The sequence below is a fragment of the Pan troglodytes genome, chromosome 10 (assembly GCF_028858775.2).
Source record: "Pan troglodytes isolate AG18354 chromosome 10, NHGRI_mPanTro3-v2.0_pri, whole genome shotgun sequence".
Taxonomy (NCBI): domain Eukaryota; kingdom Metazoa; phylum Chordata; class Mammalia; order Primates; family Hominidae; genus Pan; species Pan troglodytes.
The window spans coordinates 101015001-101037590 of record NC_072408.2 but is presented as its reverse complement, the minus strand read 5'-3'; the positions used below and the strand labels follow the sequence as shown (position 1 = coordinate 101037590).

At 45.8% G+C, this 22590-nt stretch overlaps 1 protein-coding gene and 1 long non-coding RNA gene across 6 annotated transcripts in view; one reads left to right on the top strand and one right to left on the bottom strand.

The window, feature by feature from the left end:
* Positions 1–22590, bottom strand: part of PLXNC1 (plexin C1) — a 158591-nt gene that overhangs the window by 105622 nt on the left and 30379 nt on the right. For all 5 annotated transcript variants that reach the window (XM_509270.8, XM_009426007.5, XM_054664607.2 and 2 more), the window contains exons 3-4: positions 20032–20166; positions 15145–15245 (exon numbers count right to left, since the gene is read on the bottom strand). In XM_509270.8, coding sequence (XP_509270.2) covers positions 15145–15245; positions 20032–20166 — 236 coding nt within the window. The remainder of the gene's footprint in view (positions 1–15144; positions 15246–20031; positions 20167–22590) is intronic.
* LOC129136677 (uncharacterized) overlaps positions 14551–22590 on the top strand; it is a 19516-nt gene continuing 11476 nt past the window's right edge. Inside the window, exons 1-2 of the long non-coding RNA XR_008538557.2 lie at positions 14551–15676; positions 16324–16463. This is a non-coding gene — a long non-coding RNA (uncharacterized LOC129136677). The remainder of the gene's footprint in view (positions 15677–16323; positions 16464–22590) is intronic.

Genomic DNA, 22590 nt, shown 5'->3' with positions numbered 1-22590 from the left:
GCCCTCTCTGTGTTTCAGGCTCTCCATCTGCAGAAATGCAAATAATAGTTTTCACCTGATGAAGTTGGGAGAAAAATGTACATCTGTTCTAAGAGTTTACAATTATGCCTCAATAAATATTCATTATTATTATTATATTATATGGGAAAATGGAACCGAAAATTTAGGCAAAAAAATGGACGACATAAGCCAAAAATGGTAGTGATGAGAAAGGGATTTGGGCAATGAGGTTGACCAGATGCCCTTTGGCATTGCTCACACACCAGCTCAATGCCCAACATGCCTTTTCTATGTAAGGAGGCAGACACAATTCGAGGCTTCTTGGGGGATTCTTAATCACAACTCTGTTTCCTCCTAAATATTAAAGGGTTCTTTGGAGTCCTTTCATACCTTGAGTACCAGCTATTAGAGCATTTTGCACAGTGTATTGAAATTATTCCCACACTCACCTGTGAGCTTCATCAGAGTAGACCCTCATTCATCTTTGTTTCCCCCAGGGCCTAGTACAGGACTTGGCCCATGGCTGGGATTCAACAAAAGGTAGCTGAATTGGATTAACAAGGAAATTTTAAAATGGCTAAATTCTTGTCTGTGTTTCAGTGATACCAGCAGAAGTCATTTCATTGATTTTTGTTCACTAGGTTGGCCTGTTCACTGGTGTGGTGGAAAAACAGCCTTTGTCTTGAAACTTTGAGCTATTTAGCACACAAAAAACACATTTGCAGACTGAAACACTCACACAAAATGGGTTTGTGGCCTTTGCTCCATGTGGTTCTTTTGTGGGCGATGACTGTACTAAAAGTTGGTGTTTATTTCCAAATGCAAACCATGAACTAAATAATTTAGGGGAGCCATTTAAAAAAACAGCAGCATGGAAATAAAAATGGGAAAATGACACCTCTTGAGTCAGAAGGGTCTGGGTTCAAAGCTGCTCTCCCATATACTCCCTGTGTAACTGGGGGCCACATTCCTTAGCCTATGTGGGCCTCAGTTTCTCCACCACTAAACAGGTGGCAATGATATTAAAACCCGATCCTCCTGAAAGCAATATCAAATCCCACATTTGGCCTATCAGAAACAGTGCACCCTCCATATAGCAGAATAAAAGCATCAAAATGTTTAAAAAGCAAAAAACAAAAGACTGGCAGGAAGCCTTCGAATGAAGACCTGAACATTGTGTTTGGATATGGAGGAGATGCTGGGAACAGGACAAATATTAGGTCACAGAGACAAGTGAAAACATTTGAGGAATATTTAAAGGACAATCAATACATTCTTATGAAAGTGCATGCTGCCTGAGATAAGGTCATTTCAAAAAAAATCTATTCCATTACAACATATATTTACTAAAAGGGATGTTCTTAATGGTGCTTGTTGGAAGTCAGAGAGCATCCATTAGAGATGGTGCAGGTAAGTAGCACGGAGGCTGAGGTCCGAGAACGTCAGTTACTAGCTCCACTAAATAAAAAACCTGGCTGGGCATGGTGGCTCACGCCTGTAATCCCAGCAATTTGGGAGGCCAAGGTAGGGGGATCACGAAGTCAAGAGATAGAGACCATACTGGCCAAACATGGTGAAACCCCATCTCTACTAAAAATACAAAAATTAGGCGAGCATGGTGGCACGCGCCTGTAGTCAGTCCCAGCTTCTCAGGAGGCTGAGGCAGAAGAATCATTTGAACCTGGGAGGTGGAGGTTGCAGTGAGCCGAGATTGTGCCATTGCACTCCAGCCTGACAACAGAATGAGACTCCATCTAAAAAAACCAACCAACCAAACAAACAAACAAACAAAAAAGCCTGGCTTCTGAGCATGGCGAGCACTTTCCCAGTGCCAACTGTCTGGGACACCAAGGGTGGAGAGGTGCCCCTTAGCACTGCTATCCCCTCTTTGCCTTCTGCTTTGAAATACATAGAACTCATAGCTCCTCTCACAGCTGAAAAAGGAGGTGGAGAACCCACAGGACACAGGTTGACTCCCAGACCCCTTCCGGTGTTGGAAAGCCCCCCAAATCCCTTCCAGCATTCGCAGTGACCCAGATGCATGGATTCAGCCCACACAACGGTAATTCAGTAATTCCCTGAGGCCCAAAGAACACATTCCTCTTTGCTCCCCACCGCTTCCACCCCACAGACAGTTGTCCTACTTGCTTCTACACAATTAGTCGGCACAATGGGGTCCTCACACGAGAAGGAGGGGCCATCCCCAATTCCATTATTATCATTATTGCTGTCATTAGAGCCTCACTGGACCATAAAGAAGTGTCACCGCACAGACGTCAAGCTTGAGATCTGCACAAGGACACATCCCGGATTGGAAGGAAAGGAGGAAGGCTCTTCTGTCTCAAATTGTCGGCCATTCCACTCAATAGTGCAATAGCCTATGAAGGCGGATAACCCCAAAACTGAGTGGGTCCCTTCGGGTCTTGGCTCAGATGCCCCTTCTCACTGAGGCCTTCCAGGGCTCCCGTTTAAATTTAGCGCCCCCGTCTCCAACTAGCGCTCCCCATTTCCTTTTTCTGCTTTATTTTCCTTCACAGCCCTGTTTACTCTGTGACATGTTCTCTCTTTCCTCATTTATTTTCACACTGTACATCTTCCCTCATGTTGTGCATTAAAGAGTGTTCCCCCAAATTCGTGCCCATCAGAACCTCAGAACGTGACCTTATGTAGAAATAGGGTCTTTGTAGATGTAAAGAGTTAAGGATGTCGAGATGAAATCATCCTGGATTTAGGGTGTCCCAGTGAATGGGAATTTTCTAGGAGAAAGGAGAGGGAGATTTGGACACACAGAAGAAGGTCATGTGAAGACCAAGGCAGAGATGTTATCCTACCCCAAGCCAAGAAACACCAGGAGTCACCCGGAGCTGGGAGAGGTGAGGAAGGATTTGCCCCTATAGCCTCCAGAGAGAACCCGGCTCTGCTGACACCTTGATTTCAGACTTCTGGCCTCCAGAACTGGGAGAGGATAAATTTGTGTTGGTAGTAATTTGTTATGGCAGCCTTGGGAAACTAAAACACCTCACTAGAGGGAACTCCATGAGGGCAGGGATTTTTTTTTTCAATTTTTATTTTCATTTTAAGTTCCAGGGTACATGCGCAGGATGTGTAGGTTTGTTACATAGGCAAATGTGTGCCAGGGTGGTTTGCTGCACCTATCAACTCATCAACTAGGTATTAAGCCCAGCTTGCATTAGCTGTTTATCCTAATGCTTTCCCTCCCCCGACTCTACCCCCTGACAGGGGCCTATGTGTGTTGTCCCCTCCCTGTGTCCATGTGTTCTCATTGTTCACCTCCCACCTATAAGTGAGAACATGCGGTATTTGGTTTTCTGTTCCTGCGTTAGTTTGCTGAGGATAATGGCTTCCAGCTCCATCCACATCCCCAAAAGGACATGATCTCATTCCTTTTCATGGCTGCTCATTCCTTTTCATTCCATGGCACATATGTACCACATTTTCTTTATCCAGTCTATCATTGATGGGCATTTGGGTTGATTCCATGTCTTTGCTAATGTGAATAGTGCTGCAATGAATATACATGTGGAGGGATTTTGACCTGTGTTACTCACTGCTAGTGCTTAGAATCCCAGTGCTTAGGACAGTGACTGACACATATCAGGTACTCAGTAAATACTGTTAAATGAATGCATGGTTGCCTAAGCTTTCAAGATGGAGGGTTTTCTCCGACTCAGGTGGGCCCTGAGTGCCGTGTCTTTCTTATACATAGCAGTTATCACAAATGCTCCATTAGGGCCATTTGCTCCAGGCTCTCCCCTCTCCACCCACTGCCATGAGGGATAATGTCCCTTGCCTGTGTCTCTTTGTTTTGCTCTAACGGCTTAGGAGCTAGAGCTAAGCCCAGAGTTGAATCCATTACTTGTACAACCAGTGGTAGGCAGAATAATGGCCCCCAAAGATGTCCAGGTCCTAATCCCTGGAATGTGTGACTGTGTCACCTTACATGGTGTCTCAGTCCGTTTTGTGTTGCTATTACAGAATACTACTAACTGGGAAATTTATAAAGAAAATAAATTTATTTTTTACAGTTCTAGAGACTGGGCAGTCCAGGGTCAAGGGGCCTGCATCTGGTGAGGGCCTTCTTGCTGCATCATTCCATGGTGGAAGGGCAAGAAAGCATGAGGGAGAGAGAGACAGAGAGAGAGAGAGAGAGAGAGAGAGAAGGGGGCCTAATGTATCATTTTATCAGGAACCCACTCCTGTGATAAGTAACCCACTCCTGCAATAACTAACCCACTCCTGTGATAATGTCATTAATCCATTCATGAGGACAGAGTCCTCATGACCTAATCACGTCCGAAAGGTTCCACCTCTCAAAACTGTTGCACTGGGGATTAAGTGTCCAACACATGAACTTTGGGGGATACATTCAAACCATAGGACATGGCAAAGGGGACTCTGCAGATGTGAGTAAGTGGAGGATCTTAAAATGGGCAGATTATTTTGGATTATCTGGGTGGGCCCAATGTAATCTGATGATGCCACACTGTTGGTTTTGAAGATGCAGGAAGGGACCATGAGCCAAGGAATGCTGGCTGCTTCCAAAAGCTGGAAAAGGCAAAGAAGGGCCTCCAGAAGGAGCACAGCCCCGTCAATGCTTTGGTTTCAGCCCAGTGAAACCCACTGCAGGCTTGTGACCTCCAGAACTGTAAGATCACAAGTGCATGTTGTTTTAAGCTGCCAAGTTTGTGGGAATTTGTTTCTGCAGCTGTGGGAAACTATACATAAGCTAAGGCTGTTCTCTACGAAGTGGGGATTGTAATAGTGCTTACTTCATGGGGTACCAGGAGGACTAAATGGAACATGGCACAGAACGTGCAAGGTAGTGTCTAATGTATGATAAGCATATTCTTCTCCACCCATGCACACTGTCTCCTGGCCAGGCCTGGACTCGAGGCAGGCTCCCTGTGGAAGGGGCACTGCAGCCACCTTCTGAATGAGGAACAGTCACATCCATCTGGACTTTTCTACCGCAAAGCCTTCTGTGACCCTGTGTTAGTCCATTTTTTGCATAGCTATGAAGAAATACCTGAGACTGGATAATTTATAAAGAAAAGGGGTTTAATTGGCTCATGATTTTACAGGCTGTACAGGAAGCATGGGTAGTGTCTGCTCCTGGTGAGGGGCTCAGGAAGCTTCCAATCATGCTGGAAGCAAAGGGAGAACAGGTGTGTCACACGGCTAGGGTGGGAGCAAGAATGTGAGGGGGCAGGTGCCACACTCTCTTAAACAACCAGATCTCCTGTGAACTCAGAGTGAGAACTCTCTCACTATTGCCAAGGACAGCACCAAGCCATTCATGAGGGATCCATTCCCATGACCCGACCCCTCCCAGCAGGCCCACCTCCAGTACTGGAGGTCACATTTCAACATGAGATTTGGAGAAGACAAAACATCTAAGCCCTATCAGGCCCTCTCTGCTGTATGTAGCTCACCTCTCATGATGACAGAACAGACTAACTCAGGCTACTGAAGAATATGGCCATAAATTACTGTGCACCATGGATTATACTGGTCAAGTTTCAGGGCAATCACAGTCCTGGTGGGAAGGGTCCCAGCAGGTTAATGATAGGCCTGGGGGGCTTGAGGAAGGAGTGTCACTTGGAGAAGAACCCTCAAGACAGGAGAGCAAGATAAAAAAAGGAGCTGGGACGTGTCCACAAGCAACTCATGTAATTCTTTTCATTTGTTACTCTGGGGTGTTGGGGACAAATATGTTTAGCATTCAGATGGCAGTTTTCTCTCATGTGTTAAAAATACCCTTCTGTTACTCCCAACCCTTCAGAAAGTCTGATAGGAAGACTGACCACAGGGCCCTGCTGTTAGACCGAGCGAGAAATGATCTCTTTCACGATCTCATGCGTGGAACAGCCTAACTGCAGCTGAAGACCTAAAAACAGCCACCAGGGGCTGCTTGAAGGTCTTCCAACTGTCAACATGGAAGAAACATGTAGAAAAATATGGAGTGAATGTGAAATTTGTACAGATAATTGAAGGACGCATACAGATACCTTATAAGCAGCATGCCTGGGGGCCTTGCCTCCACCTGTGTGTACCCAGTGCAGGGTGGAGCACGAAGTGTTGGGAGGGTGAATGCAAGTGTGCTCTTTCCTGTAGGGCCCATTTTCTGAAGAGGACCCAGCCCTGATTCCATCATGGCATTAAAACCAGAGCAAGTGGGGCCCCATGGATGCACTGGGAGACGTACTACCTCTCCCAGTGGGGGGTACATGAATTCGGAGAATAGCCACCAAGTAACTGACTCAGGACGAGATGTGACATAAACTCTCTCTTTACAAAACACACCACAGGAAGGGTGGGGTGGGAGGCCAGGAGAGACTTGGATTAACGTGGTTCATCTTCCACACTGCCAGCGGGATAATCTTTTTAAAACACAAATATGGCGCTGGAAGGCCTCTGCTTAAAACCCTGTCATGAGTTCCCAGCACCCGCTAGTAAGGTCCACCCTGAGAGCTCACCCAGCATCTCCACCCACTTCCTTCCTTCTACAGCCAGTGCATAGAACTCCATCTGCCAGTCTCTCCACAGACCTCTCACTGCGCTGATTCTTCTGCCTGAAATGCCTCCCGACCACTCTTCCCCTGGTGAAGGTCTACCCAGGCTTCAAGGCCAATTTTAAGGCCACCTCCTCGTTGAAGCCTTTCCCAACCTCAGGGACAAGTAATGACTGCCTCTTTGGGCTTCCACCAAATGACAGTTGACACAACTTTGTTGCCTACCAGGAGCCAGGCACTGGGCCTACAATGATGTACGTTATGGAATTTAATTCTCTCAGCAAACCTCTGAGGCAGGTACTATTATTATTATTATTATTGAGACAAGGTCTCGTTCTGTCACCAAGGCTGGAGTGCAGTGGTACAATCACGGCTCACTGAAGCCTCAACCTCCTATGTTCAAGTGATCCTCCCACCTCAGCCTCCAGAGTAGCTGGGACCACAGGCATGCGCCACCACACCCAGCTAATTTTTGTATTTTTTGTAGAGACAGGGTTTCACCATGTTGCCCAGGCTGGTCTTGAACTCCTGGGCTCAAGTGATTCACCCAACTCGGCCTCCCAAAGTGCCTGTAATCCCAGGATTATGTGCCTGTAATCCCAGCACTTTTTTGCAATACCTGGCCAATTATAAATGCCACTTTATAGAAGAGGAGAAGTGGCAGAGATAAGAAGCTGGCAGGTCACACAAAGCCCAGATTCTATCCAAAGCAAAATGCATTTGGGACCTGATATGGTTGGGATCTGTGTCTCCACCCAAATCTCATGTTCAATTGTAATCCTCAATGTTGGAGGTGGGGCCTGGTGAAAGGTGATTGGATCATGGGGGTGGGTCCTTCATGAATGGTTTAGCACCATTTCCTCAGTGCTGTTTTCATGATGGTAAGTGAGTTCTCTTGAGATCTGGTTGTTTAAAAGTGTGTGGCACCTCCCCAACCCCCCTTTCCTCCTGTTCCAGCCATGTAAGACATGCCCTGCTTTCCCTTCACCTTCTGCCATGATTGTAAGTTTCCTGAGGCCTCCCCAGAAGCTGAGCAGATGCCAGTATCGTGCTTCCTGTACAGCCAGCAGAACCATGAGCCAACTAACCTCTTTTCTTTATAAATTACCCAGTCTCAGGTATTTCATTATAGCAGTGCAAAAACAGACAAACACAGGACCTTTCCTCTGTCCTCACAGGCTGTCCTGCCCATGTTGCCAGTGTGGAAGTCCACCCCCCGCGTTTCCCATGCAGCCCAAACAGGCCACTCCTTCTACACTCCCTACTCAGTAACCGACACCTCTGTCCATCTGGTCACCCCAGCCAGATGCCTGCACTCCTTCCTCTGTAATCTCAACACCAGCTTCAATGCAATAACTCACCCCACTGCACACTCTGAGACTCAGCGCTGGTGTCTCTCAGAAGCCCTCCCACATTTGACTCAGGTGCCCATCTTTTGGGGTCTAACCTGGTTTCTAGCCCAGTGCCTGGGACACAGGAAGAATCAAGTGTACACGTGGGTATCACTTGTTTGTTTTCTTCATGAAGACTGAGATAAAAGGAGAAAGGATACATCTTCCAGAAAAACAGTGGCCACCTTGAGATTTTATTTTTCATTTTATGGCCCTATTTTTAGTGTGTCAGACTCAAAGGGGAATCTAATTAATCATTAAGCCCTGTCAATTCTATCTTCCAAATAGCTCTCTAATCCACCCACTTCCTTCCCTCACCACTACTATTGCTCTAATTCAGTCCCTGGTCTCTTACTGGTTTACAGCCACCTGCTAACTGATCTACCAGCTCTTCTCAGTCCCCTCCGGTCCACCTTGCACCTCAGAGTTCTCGTTCTAAAACACTCACCTGTTCTGGTCGCACTTTTAATTAAAGCCCTGCAATGGCTCCCCAAGGTCCTTCCAACAAAATTCAAATTCTTTAATGTGAAGCTCGTCCACACTGAGCTTCAGGCCAAGCTCTCCTGGCCTTTGTATAGCCTGATCCCTACACCAGCTTCCCCTGCCTCATCTTTACCTAGCTGATATCCCCCTACCCTTCAGGTTCAGATTAGATATCCCTTCCTCCAGGAAGCCTTCCTTGACCTGTTAAGTTTGGGTTAGATAATTTTTATGTGCCCCCATGAAACCCTAAACTTCCCCCATGCTAGCCCTTATGACACTCTATTCATTTATCTCCTTTACTTATTGATAAGAGTGGATTATTGTTCCCAATTCTTCAATCCATCCTGTACTAGAGTGACACACCCACACTACATTTTTGCCAGGTCACTTTGCAGAATCTTCCACTAGAGTAGGTGGAATATATTTCCCTACTCCATGGATATTGGGCTTGGCCATGCAGCTTGCTTTATCAATGGAATATTGGTCAGCAAGATGTCAGCCAGGGCTTAGAACATGTTGTCTAGTTTAGCTTAGTCTCTCATGCTACTTCTATGTGCCTTAAGAAGAGCATGTACAGAATGAGAAACATGGGAAACAGACCTGAACTCAACCTTCAGCTTGACATTGACCCCACCCTTCTTCCCATAGCTGACAGGCTGACCCATGAGCAAGAAAAACAAATGTAAATAAATGTTTGCTCTTTTAGACCACTAAGGATTTGGGGGTTGTTTGTTATACAGCATTACCAGATCAGAAACCTAACTGATACACATTATATCCCCCATTAGATTGCAAGCTCTATAGAGACAAGAAAGAACTGTATCCTGAGCACTGAGCATAGGACTTAGCACATTGTTGTGCTTAAAAAATATTTGTGATTGGATGTAGGATTGAATGAATGAATGTTGGCCATTGATAAGTCTGCCTTCCCAGCTAGCATGCGAGTTCCTTAAAGCCAAGAATGGCATCCGATTTCTCTCAATACTACCTAGCTATCTCATGCCCCAGATTAGGCTCTCACTAGGTGTTCAATAAATATTTGTTGAAATTAAATAATTTTGGATTTTATGGGCTGGCTTGGGAATCAATCCTTAATTTATGACATTGTTTCTATGGGAAAATGCATTCTGCATGCCAAACAAACTTGCAAATGAACTTTTGGAACCTCACCCGTTCATTGGTTCGGGATTGCCAGTTTTGTGGAAATCCATAACTGAACACATGTGCTATGCTTTGCAATATGGGAGAAACTGAGAAACTGCTTCCAAACCCAAGATATTCAGCCTGCAAAAATTCACTTTCCACCCACACAGACAAATTCAGCACAGGTTGGATCTGAGGTTCCAACAATAAAATACTAGACTTTTTAGAGCTCATTGTTTATCTAATTGCTTTTTATCTACTTATACTAGATGCCTATTCCTTCTTTTTTTTTTTTTTTGAGATGGAGTTTCACTCTGTCACCCAGGCTGGATCTTGGCTCACTGCAACCTCCGTCTCCTGGGTTCAAGTGATTCTACTGCCTCAGCCTCCCGTGTTGCTGGGATTACAGGCATGCACCACCACACCTGGCTAATTTTTGTATTTTTAGTAGAGACAGGGTTTCACCATGTTGGCCAGGCTGGTGTTGAACTCTTGATCTCAGGTGATCCACCTACCTCAGCCTCCCAAAGTGCTGGGATTACAGGCGTGAGCCACCATGCCCAGTCTGGATGCCTATTCTTAACATCTGATCAAAAGGAAGTGAAGATAGTTTTCTTGCCTCTCCCCACCATTCCACTTTCTAGACATGTATGCAAGAAAACTCAACCTTCTCAACAGAGAAAATAAATTATTTTTCTAAATAAATCCATGACATTTAAAATAAACACAGTGGGATGCTCTACCATTATAAGAAAACATCCCCCTTTAGAATTCCTAATTTTGAATGGTACTGGGAGCTTCATATGAGTCACAGATATGAGACTTAGTTTCATTTCATTGTAGGCCAGAACCCAGGCTGTCTGAAACCAAGTGGTTTCTGACGTGGCTGTGAAGGGCCATAGCTCCATGACTTCAGAATGTCTTATAAGATTTAAGGCACAAGTCTTAACCTGCTATTGGTAGAGTCGACCAATCACTCAGCCCATCTCATTCATTTAACTTATGTTTTTCTGAGCACATTTCAATAAAGAGAGGTAGAGAAGTAAGGTCATTCCTAATAGTGATGGGCCATGAAGAAAATAAAACAGTAATGTCACTGTGAGTAAGGGGAGGCTACTGAAGACTGGGTAGGCAGGTGCAGAGAGATGTGTGCTCTAGGACCAGACAGTCAAGAAAGAGTCTGCCATAGAAAGATGTGGGGAAGAATGCACTAGACTGAGGAAACAGCACGTGCAAAGGCCCTGGGGCAGGAACATGCTTAGCATAGTCTTAAATCAGGATGTCTGGGGTTAAGTAAACAAAGGAGAGAATGGCATGAGAGGTCAGAGAAGTGGTGAAAGGCCAGATCACGGAAAGCCTGGTATGCAGGCCCTGACAGCAAAGGAGTCAGACTGAGTTCTAAGATGGAAAGCCAGGGGAGGGTATTAAGCTGGGGAGTGACATAATCTGATTTGGATTTCAAATGAATCACTCTTCTTGGAGCGCACTGGGATAGGGGTGAGGGAGCAAGAGCAGAAGCAGGCTTTTGGCCAGGCGTGGTGGCCCACGTCTCTAATTCTAACACTTTGGGAGGCCCAGGAAGGAGGATTTCTTGAGCCCAGGAGTTCAAGACCAGCCTGGGCAACATGGTGAAACCCCGTCTCTACAAAATACAAAAAAAACCTGGGCATGGTGGTGCACACCTGTGGTCCCAACTACTTGGGAGACTGCAGTGGAAGGATCACCTGAGCCTGAGGAGGTCTAGGCTTTAGTGAAGTATGATTGCACCACTGCACTCCAGCCTGGGTGACAGGATGAGACCCTGTCTCAAAACAAACAAAAGACTATAACTCACAGCCAGTTATCAACAGAAGCCCCCATGTCTTCAACCTCTTCTCTGATTGTTCCTTTCCCCTTCTCAATATTACTGAAACCAGCTCTCCTTCGAGGCCACAGCTTCCCCAGGCCCCTCTCAAGGCCTGGCTGCTTCCTCTCCCTCATCTAGCTGTCCTATTTGTGTCTTGCAGCCTCTTCTGGAAGATCCTTCTTCTCTCTTTCCAACACTTCCTCCCCAGCTTCGAAGCCCATGCTGTCAGCTCAAACCACCCCAGGTCCCTCCTCATTGTGATCATTACAGACCACCCCAGCCCTGGCCACTTCCCTTCGTTCCTTGAATATGTAGCTCCTCACTCTCTTGGTGACTGCGATTTCCACACAGATGATGGAGCCATTTAATACTCTGGTAACCACCTCAGTTCCTTGACCCCTCTCTGCCAATGATCTTGACAATCATATGGCAGACCCTGTCATTGCCAATAACTCCATCCCTCCATGACCTCAATATCAAGCCCCCACAGTCCAATAATTCCCCTTTCCAATTCTCTAGTTCCAACCATTTTTTTTTTTTTTTTTTTGAGACAGGGTCTCACTTTGTCATCCAAGCTGGAAAGCAGAGGTGTGATCTCAGCTCACTGCAACTTCTGCCTCTGGGACTCAAGCAAGCCTCCCACCTTAACCTCCCGAGTAGCTGGGACCACAAGCACATACCACCACACTCAGCTAATGTTCGTATTTTTTGTAGAGATGGGGTCTTTGCCATGTTGCCCAGGCTGGTCTCAAACTCTTGGGCTCAAGTGATCCACCCGCTTTGGCCTCCCAAAAAGCTGGGAATATAGGCGTGAGTCACCGCGCCTGCCCCTAACAATCTTTAAACTCAACTTCAACTTCCAACACAGACCCTGCCACCTTTTCACATCCCTACCCCCATCAGGTCCTTACTTCCCTCCTTAGAGCCCAGGTGCCATCATTATATGAATCAACATCCATATCAATATCATCATCCATTCCTTACATGCTCCCTCAGCTCCCTGGCCACTCTCTCCTTTCTTGATGTATTTTCTGGCAAAGCCCCCAAACTGGCTAAAGCTAACTTTTCTGAGTCTACAGCTATACCACCAAAGCTGAACGCAGCTTGAGAAAGACAAAACCATGCTTACGGCTCTCACTTCAAACACAGGACCATCAACCTCAAGTGGGCCCTAATGCTTCCTGGCAACCGCTGGATATTTCCCTATTCTATTCTCCCTCCTAGTCTTCCAGTCCACTCCTTCTCTCTCTTTTCTCCTCAAACCTCCAGTGCTTCCTCCCTCACCTCATTCTCAATGGCCTTAGGCCACTGAAAATAATGTGAGCAATAGGAGAAGACACCACACAGGCCTCTGCCACCTCCCCATGCTTGGGCCCAGAGTCCCTACCTTCCCTCCTACCACTGAGGGTGAGGGGCCAGTGCTCCTGTCTGAGGCTGGCCTCCCTACTGGCACACCAAGTCATATTTTCTTCCACCTGCTGAAAGACTGAACACTCCACAACCCTTCTCTCTCCTGTATCATCCGTTTCTCCTTCTCTTCTGGAATTTTCCCAACAGTGGAGACATGCACTGTTATTTCATGCATCTTAAAAAGACAAAACTGGCTGGGCGTGGTGGCTCACGGCTGTAATCCTGGCAATTTGGGAGGCTGAGGCAGGCGGATCACCTGAGGTCAGGAGTTCGAGACCAACCTGGCCAACATGGTGAAACCCCATCTCTACTAAAAATACAAAAATTAGTCGGGCATGGTGGCACGTACCGGTAATCCCAGCTACTCGGGAGGCTGCGGCAGGAGAATCGGCTTGAACCTGCGAGGTGGAGGTTGCAGTGAGCCAAGATCATGCCACTGCACCCCAGCCTGGGAGACAAAGCCAGAGTCCATCTCAAAAAAAAAAAAAAAAAAGGACAAAAAGACAAAATTCTTTGGACTCTACTTTCGCTTTCAGTGTCTGCTTCATTTTTTTCAGCTGCCTTTCTCAGTAAAGCTTCTCTAAGCTGTCCCTGCTTAAGGTCTTATTTTCCCATTGTCTCTTGTGGATTTAGCGCCACTCCTAACAATGGCATTCCCAGCAGTCACCCATTGTCACCTGCTAAGTGCAAAGGATCCATTCTTTTCTTCTCCTGCTTGACCTCTCAGCTGAATCTGAGCCAGTGGATCACTTCCTCCTCCTTTCTGTCCTTGGCTTCCAGGAGACCACCCTCTCCAGTTTTTCCTCTTCCCCTTCTGACTGCTCCCTCCTTATTTCTTGTTCTGTTTCCCCTCCTCCTCCCCAACCCCTAAACACCACAGCCCCTCAAGGCTCAGTTCTCAAACTTCTCTCCTCAATCAACACTCACTCCTTCGTCTGGTCTTAAGGCTTCTCTAAGTACCATCTAAAATACTACCAACTCCCAAATTCATATCACCAGCTTGGAGATCTCCCACAAGCTCCAGAGCTGAGCTTGTTAATACGTTAGCCGCTAGCTCCATGTGGCTATTTAATCACCACCATCATCGCCACCATTATCGAATTGACTCCTGTACACAGCTCTACAAATACAGACAGGGATGCTACATAAATGAATGGATCTAAAAGATTATGGCAAGACTGCTCACTGAGTGTGCAACAAACAAATCCCGTTCGTGATCAGTGAATTATTCATGAGCATTTTTCTGGCCCTTGCTTCGTTTGTCTGCCAGTGACTCTGAGGGAAACAGCCCGGTAAGGAAGCGTAGCAAATGGCAGGGGCAATTATTCCTCTTGCTGCAGCTCGGATTGCGCCTTCCCCCGTGAACTCTTAATTAATTCCATCCCCGTATTTTTGATTTGTTTCCTAAACCTCTTGCTTGTATTGCATTTCCCCCTCTCCCTTCATTTCTCTTGGCTGCCTCCCCCTTCAGTCACCAATTCTCTTCCTCCTGCTCTTTTCTAAACCCAAACTGTCCCCTGGTTCAGCCTTCAGCATCTCTCCACCTGCTCTGCTCTTTCTTATCCTTTTCACCTTTAAAAACTGAAAGCACCAAACTGACAGACACTGTTATGGGTTTTTTTTTTCTCTCTCTCTCTTTCCTGCCTGAGCTGCAGCGAAGGCTCTCTCCTCCTTTGCTTCTCCAGCAAGAGCCCCAGTACTGGGTTGCCATGGCGACGGCGAATCCAACCAGGCCGGGCCCAGCGACGCTAGGAAACTGCCATGGCGGGGAAGCCGCTCCGAGTCGCCCCTGAGCCTAGATGGGTCGTGAGCATCGTCATTCCAGACCAGGCTGGGCAGATTCTGCCCGGAGACTGAGATTGTACATCAGGCCCACAGCTGCGCGGCGCATTAGGAGACGGCGCCATCAATAACGAGGCTTCTGCGGAGCGAACAGAATACATGACATACATGATGGGGATTCAACTGAAAAATTTTCAGACATCTCTATTCTTTTATCTTCTCGGAGGGGGGGCCCTTTTGCCTCTCTCTTGAGTCTTGGCGAACTCTGGAGAAAGTAAAAGCCAAACCTGCCTGCTCTCGCCCGTTCTCCTGAAGGCTGCACACCTGCCCCTCCCGCCCCCAGACTGGGGAGCTCCCGGGTCCAGTGATTGCATAGCACGGACGCCGCTGGAAACATCTTCGAGAATTCATTAGGATTGCACAACGAGATTTTAATCGAGGAAGAGATCAGTTCCCTCAGGTCACTGGAATGGATCGTTAAAGTAGGGCAACAAGTGTTCTGCCGCATGACACTTTTTCGAAAATGCGAGTTGGTGAGAAAGAATTCAGGAGATACCTTTGTAGCGAATGGCACCAACCGCAGTGAGGGTCTGTGGCTGTTAAACACTCCGAACAGGATTTATGTTTATTGCAGTTTGCAACACGAATTCTCCTCACCTAAAAGGAAAGAGGACAATGGTTCAGATGGAATTATAAGCAACAGCAGGAAAACTACAACACCTTATCTAATGAAGGGCCAAAAAGAGCCTATTTATCAACTTGAACTCAACACCTCCATATTGGCACTGGGCAGTGGGTCTCAAGTTCTAGGACATGAAGTCATTGTATCACAATCACCTGGGGAGCTTTTGACAGTGCGTATTCCCAGGCCTCTGCCGCAGAGACTCTCGCTAAGTCTGGGGGCGGAGCCTAGGAATGTGTATTTTTTCATTTAAAAGATTTTTTTCTTAAAGACACAGGGTCTCACTACGTTGCCCAGGCTGGTTTTGAACTTCTGGGCTCAAAGCACTCCTCCCAAAAGTGCTGAGGTTGCAGGCGTGCACCACTGTGTCTGGCCAGGAATCTGTATTTTAAGAGCTCTCTCTCAGGTGAGTCTGACACCCAGTTGGGTTTCCGATCTGCTAATGATGATTTCCATACGGATCATGGAATCAGGTTGCCTGGTTTTCATACAGAGACAGTCCATATGTGGCCAATGGCATTTTGGAAATGAGTATTAGGGAAGAGCAAAGGCTTTGCCCCAGGAGTGTCAGCAGGAGGTTGGCACTCAATGTGGAAATGAGGAGGACCAGGGACCAGGCCCTCCCACACCCCTGCCAGGGGCAGCGCCGTCACCTCAGCTCCTGGCTTGTTTTGCTCACACCCCTCCAGTGGAGTTGAAAATAAAAGAAACAAGGGGAGTAGTCAAATCATTTCCCCGTCCCTAGAGCCGCCTCTTGCCATTGTCAGGAAACAGCAGCCCACAAAGAGGGCACCCCAGCTGGGCAGACCCAGACATCTAGGCAGCCAGTCAGAGCCTGCAAGTAGGGCGGTGAGAGGCAGGGAGTAACTGAGCATCACACAGAGCACTTTCTGCAGGCAAAACCACACAGCAGGTAGTAAGGGAACTTGTGGAACTCATTATGCCAGGAAGTTGTACATGCTAGATAGTATAAATAACTTCTTTAGCAGGTTAGAGAAATAAAGAGTTCTAGAAGGGACCTCTCTATTTTTCTCTATTTTGTGAGGAAAACAGGGACTATCCTGAGCTGGATCCTTCAGTTCCAAGTTGACTTCATGGAGGATAACCACGCCCTTCCATTTCATAGTCCCCAACACTGCTGACAGATGCAGCTGGCAGCCCGTGATCCTGAGCCGGAATTAACCAGAATGGAGGTATTTCCTTGTAGTTCACAAATGCCTCTGTAACACTGACGGATTTTAATAAGTGTCATGCAATCTCTCTAACCTTGTTTCCTCATCTGTAAAATGGATCACGACTTCATGGGGTTAATATGAACTATTGTCTGACAGGTACTAAATGTTCAGTAAGTATTGGTTACTGCTGTTATGCAAGAAAGGGGCTCCATGATCCAGCAAATATAAAACCTTAGACTGAAAAAGCAAAACGGGTTTCCTTAGCACAGGGCTTCTCAGAGCCTTTGACTATGCTGAGCCTCACAGTATTCCAGGAGGGGTATAGTAAGTAACAGCTGGTTCTGGGACCACTTTTGCTCAGAGCATTCTGTGGAATACGGGTCTCCAGAACATTCTCTGAGAACTATTACTCAGTCTATTTAAACACACAAATATAACTCTGTATAAGAGGGAGGACACTGGCCGGGCGTGGTGGCTCACACCTGTAATCCCAGCACTTTGGGAGGCTGAGGCGGACAGATCACTTCAGGCCTGGAGTTGGAGACCAGTCTGGCCAACTCTGTCTCTACTAAAAATACAAAATTTAGCTGGGCATAGTGGTGGGCGCCTGTAATCCCAGCTAGTCAGGAGGCTGAGGCAGGAGAATCTCTTGAACTCAGGAGATGGAGGTTGCAGTGAGCCAAGATCACACCACTGCACTCCAGCCTGGGCGACAGTGAGACTCTGTTTCAAAAAAAAATGAGAGAGGGCCAGGCGAGGTGGCTCATGCCTATAATCCCAGCACTTTGGGAGGCCGAGGTGGGTGGATCACCTGAGGTCAGGAGTTTGAGACCAGCCTGACCAGTATGGTGAAACCCCGTCTCTATTAAAAAAAAAAAAAAATACAAAAATTAGCCGGGCATGGTAGCGTGTGACTGTAGTCCCAGCTACTAGGGAGGCTGAGACAGGAGAACTGCTTGAACCTGTGGAGGCGGAGGTTGCAGTGAGCTGAGATTGCGCCACTGCACTCCAGGCTGGGTGACAGAGCAAGACTCCATTAAAAAAAAAGAGAGAGAGAGAGGACACTAAAAATACTACATTAGACCTGCCCTCTAATTTAATAACAAACCGTAGTGACTACTCCATATCAATGCCTACATCTCCATATGATTATTTTTAGTGGCCCCATATCATACCATTTTATGGATATCCCATAGCTTATTAGTTTGGCTGTTCTTATCTCCCCAAGAGCCTTCCTTGGACTTTGTCTCTTTAGGGGTTATATTTGCTCAGCCAGAGTTCAAACAGTAGGATCTCTAGCAGTAATCCTCAGTGAAGAATGCAGGGCTAGCCAGCTTTGATGCCCAGTCAAAAACTCTTCCCAGGACTTCAGGCTTTGAATGATCAGAGGCTAGAACTTTTTGCTTTCTAGAAAGTGGGAACCCATCAACTACTGGTGGCTTTTCATGGTGGTTCCCAGCCTGGGGTCCTGAGTTCTGGGGTTCCATTACTATCCATGAAGGAAGTAATGGGGGCTTATGAGCTATTTGCAATATTTCAGACAGCTGAATGGAAAAACACACATGGATTAAGGAAGATATCAAGTTTCTTTGCTTCGGGTTGGAATTTTATCAGCTCCATGTGGGAACACAGTCAGTACTCTGACCGGCAGTTTTGAGACGCCCTTGATAAATAAACCCTGGGAATGGGAACTGTTCCTTAATATGTGCAGTTTGTTGGGTAGACAAAAGTCTTTCAAAGATGGGATCCCCAGGGAAGAAACATGATACAAAGTGTCTGCATGGTGAAGCAAATTGGCATAGGAGATTCTATATGGTGAAGGACTGGTTTACAAGCTCTGTGGGAAGATGTGGCCATCTTGTGTGTGGTCATTTTGATATAACTGACTTTTCAATGTGCAAAGAACAGCATCGTCTTTATAAGAATACCAGAAACTACAAATTGCTTGCACATCTTATCTGTGACTCAAAAAGCACATGTAGATTGCTGTCATTGCTATTTTCCTTAGAATGACTGAAAGGAAAAGAATGGAAAACCAGGGTTGGGCTGAGAGTATCTGTTACATCCATTATATAATTATGTAAGTCTCAATTATCTTCTTTGCACTTTCCATGTTCAAACGGTCATAGGTCAAAACCACTGAGCCAGGGAATGTCCAGTTTTCACAAATTTTGGATTTAATATCATTTATCAGAGGCTTTAGAATCAGGGTTGAGTTTTTGTCCCAGCCCTGCAAAGGCTAACCTATAGATAGATAGATACATAGATAGATAGATAGATAGATAGATAGATAGATAGATAGATAGACAGATAGATACAGATATTCTTGAACAAGTGATTTAACCTCTCCAAGTCTTAGATTCTTCACATAAAATAAATTAATACCACATTTCTTTTTATTAAATTAATAACACATTTCTTTTTCTTCTTCTTTCTTTTTTTTTCTTTTTTGAGACAGAGTCTCACTCTGTTGCCCAGGCTGGGGTGCAGTGGTGTGATGTCAGCTCACTGCAAACTCCACCTCCTGGGTTCAAGCGATTCTTGTTCCTCAGCCTCCCAAGTAGCTGGGATTACAGGCATGCACCACCACGCCCAGCTAATTGTTTGTATTTTTAGTGGAGATGGGGTTTCATCATGTTGTCCAGGCTGGTCTTGAACGTCTGAACTCAGGTGATCCCTGCCTTGGCTTCCCAGAGTGCTAGGATTATAGGTGTGAGCCACCATGCCCAGCCTTTTTTTTTTTTTTTTTGAGACAGGGTCTTGCTCCATCACCCAGGCTAGGGTACAGTGGTTTGATCATGGCTCACTGCAGCCTTAAACTCCTGGCCTCAAGTGATCCTCCTGCCTCAGCCTCCCAAAGTGCTGGGATGACAGGCATGAGCCACTATGCCCGGTCAGTAACACATTTCATTAACACTGTTTTCTACACTTGTGTGTATGTGTATGTACACAATTCTATGCATCTAGACAGAGAGCATGCAAAGAATAGTGACTAATGCATAGTAGAGACTCATTAACAATTAGTTTCTTTTCCCCTTCCCTTGGTGACAGCACTTGGTAAAGATGAAGAAAATATAAAAATATATTACTTTTATTTCAGTAAGCAGAAGCAAAAGAAAAGCCAAAACAGCAAGATAAATGAAGAGGGGGAGGGGGAGTACCATATATTTCCTGGTTCATGAATGTGTATGAGACTGTGGCCTGATATTAACCCCAAATTCCAAAGCCAGTCCCATTGGGTATATTCATAAATGCATCTAACCGTTCAGTGCCCACACAATAAATGTGTAAATTCAGTTACCTTGCTGATTATGCGCCCATTTGCAAGCACACCCTCCTCTGAAAAACTTGGCACTGGAAATATAGCCAATAATAAAATTGTCTAAATAGATAATATTTCTTGCTTACTTACTGGCAGTCAGTAAGGTTTTTAATTCCGTGCCTGTGAACCACTGCGGGTCTCCTCAAAGCCTGGGGCACTGCTTAAACTCTGTAGTTCAAAGTAAAAGCTTTGCTACTAGATAATGACATCAATTAAACCATTTTTATTCATAAATCAGAAGCAATAACTAGTATTTCTACCTACCTCTTTCCCAGCTGTTAGATAAATGTAGATATTCTTCACAGGATCAGGAACGAGTTTGTAGAAAACAGGTGTCTCTTCTTTAATTTCATAGATAACCTCTGGACAATTTGAAGTCAAATTCTCACCAAGAATAACCTATTTTTTTTTTCAAAAAGAGAAACATGATTTCTATTTAATACTTTTTTTTTTTGAGACGGAATCTCGCTCTGTCGCCAGGCTGGAATGCATTGGCATGATCTTGGCTCACTGCAACCTCCGCCTCCCAGGTTCAAGCAATTCCACTGCCTCAGCCTCCCAAGTAGCTGGGACTATAGATGCACCACACCCAGCTAATTTTTTTTAGTAGAGATGGGGTTTCACTACGTTGGCCAGGATGGTTTTGATCTCCTGACCTCGTGATCCACCCGCCTCAGCCTCCCAAAGTGCTGGGGTAACAGGTGTGAGCCACCACTTCCGGCCTCTATTCAACACTTTGAATAGCAGGGTGGCAAAAATTGTAGCTTAATCATAAAGCTACATCCTTTTTCACTCACTACAAATACTGCCTAAGGTACCATGCTCCTTAATCATCCTCCCACATCTCAGTCCTCAACAAGGCTGGTAATAACAAGCATAATATTTCTTCTTTTGTAAAGGCAAAGTTACCAAAAATGAACAAACAAAAAAAGCCACTCTTCAGGGCTGGGGTAGTATCCTCATATGTGGAAGCTGGCTGACCACAATTTCTGACCATGTCTGGCCCTATAGGAAGCCACAAGTGACAGCTTCATTAGTGCTGTCTCAAGAGAGACTGGAAATTAAAGGAAGTAGCTCCCACATGTATTTGCACAGGATACTCTGATCATCATACAGTTAGAAGTGGCCCAGATTAACTTGGCAGATACAGACAAGTAGGTTTGTGTTCACATATAAAATATACGCAAGTGTGACTCAGTACTCAGTGGTTTTGAAATTGGACACACCTGAGCTTCATCCATCTTCAGTCGACAAACATCTACCCAACACCCATTATGTACCCAGCACTGTTCTGGGTGTTTGAAAAATGGCAGTGAACAAAATGGGGAAGGGAGAGCTCCTGACCTCATAGAACTTACATTCCTGTGTGTGTATGGTGGGGTGAGTAACAGCAGACTATTAATAAGAAAAAAGTAAATTATAAAATATAGTGGGGTCAGGGGTTAAGAGAATATATGTTCAGGGTAGGTGTCACTGAAAAGGTGATATTTATTTAGACTTGCAGGAGATGAGTTATTTTCATACTTGAATGAAACATGTTCTTAAAAGCAGCCCTGTCAGTGCAAAGAAACTAAAATGGGAGGAGGCCAGGGTGGCTTCAGTGGAGAGAGGTAGAGGAGCGAACAGTAAGATAGTAAGATAACAGGGGAATGATAATCAAGGGTCTTGTGGGCCTGTGTAAACAGCCTGCCTTTTACTATAGATGAGAGAGAGGAGGCCATGGCAGGGCTTTGGGTCAAGGAGCAAGAGGAGATGGTGAGAAGGCAGGGTTTGAAGTGTGGGTATGAAGAGCCATCGGGAGACTCGAATCCTATAGTGCAAGAGAAGTATAATGGCGACTTAAGCTTGAGTTTGCATCCTGCCTCCATCCTTTAAGTAGCTGCACTACTTTGAACTGGTAACTTAATCTCCCTAGGCCTCAATTTCCTCATCTCTAAAATGGGGCTAATAGTGCCTTCCTTATTACAGTTTTGTAAGGATCAAATAAGAACTATGAAAGATGCTTAGCACATAATCAATAGTCAATAGATAATAATCTGTTGCTAGATTGCAAGCTCCTTTTGTGCAGGGACCATGTCATTTTTTTTTTTTTTTTTTTTTGAGATGGAGTCTTACTCAGTCGCCCAGACTGGAGCGCAGTGGTGCGATCTTGGCTCACTGCAACCTCTGCCTCCCAGGTTCAAGCCATTCTCTTGCCTCAGCCTCCTGAATAGCTGGGACTACAGACATGCGCCACCACACCCAGCTAATTTTTGTATTTTTAGTAGAGACGGGGTTTCACCATGTTGGCCAGGCTGGTCTTGAACTCCTGACCTGAGGTGATCCGCCCGCCTCTGCCTCCCAAAGTGGTGGGATTACAGGCGTGAGCCACCGTGCCTGGCCTGGGACCATGTCTTAATCACCTTTGTACCTAACCTTTAATCTTCTTTGTACCTAACACAATTTGTCCCCACTACTTTGAAAAGTGAAGGTGTTCAACATTTTGTCAGTTTGAACACATCCAGATAGATTATCTGTATTCATATCTCTACCACTGTAGACATCAGCCACATTGGGCGCATGGTTTCAAAAGAAAAATTTGGCACCTGAGATTCTTTTTGGACAAAGTCTACTTCACACATCTACTAATCAATAATATGCCTGTTCCCACATATCCTGATGGCAGTTAGGTATTTGCTGTTTAGCCAAAGGCTTCTCATCAATTTTGCACAGAGCAACTTCCCGCATTCACTTCCCCTTTCTAGGACCTGGGCCCGAGTCTAGCTTTGCCCTGCGATCAGTGACTTCCTTCCATCATCTGCTTGGGCCAAGCCCAGGTGGATT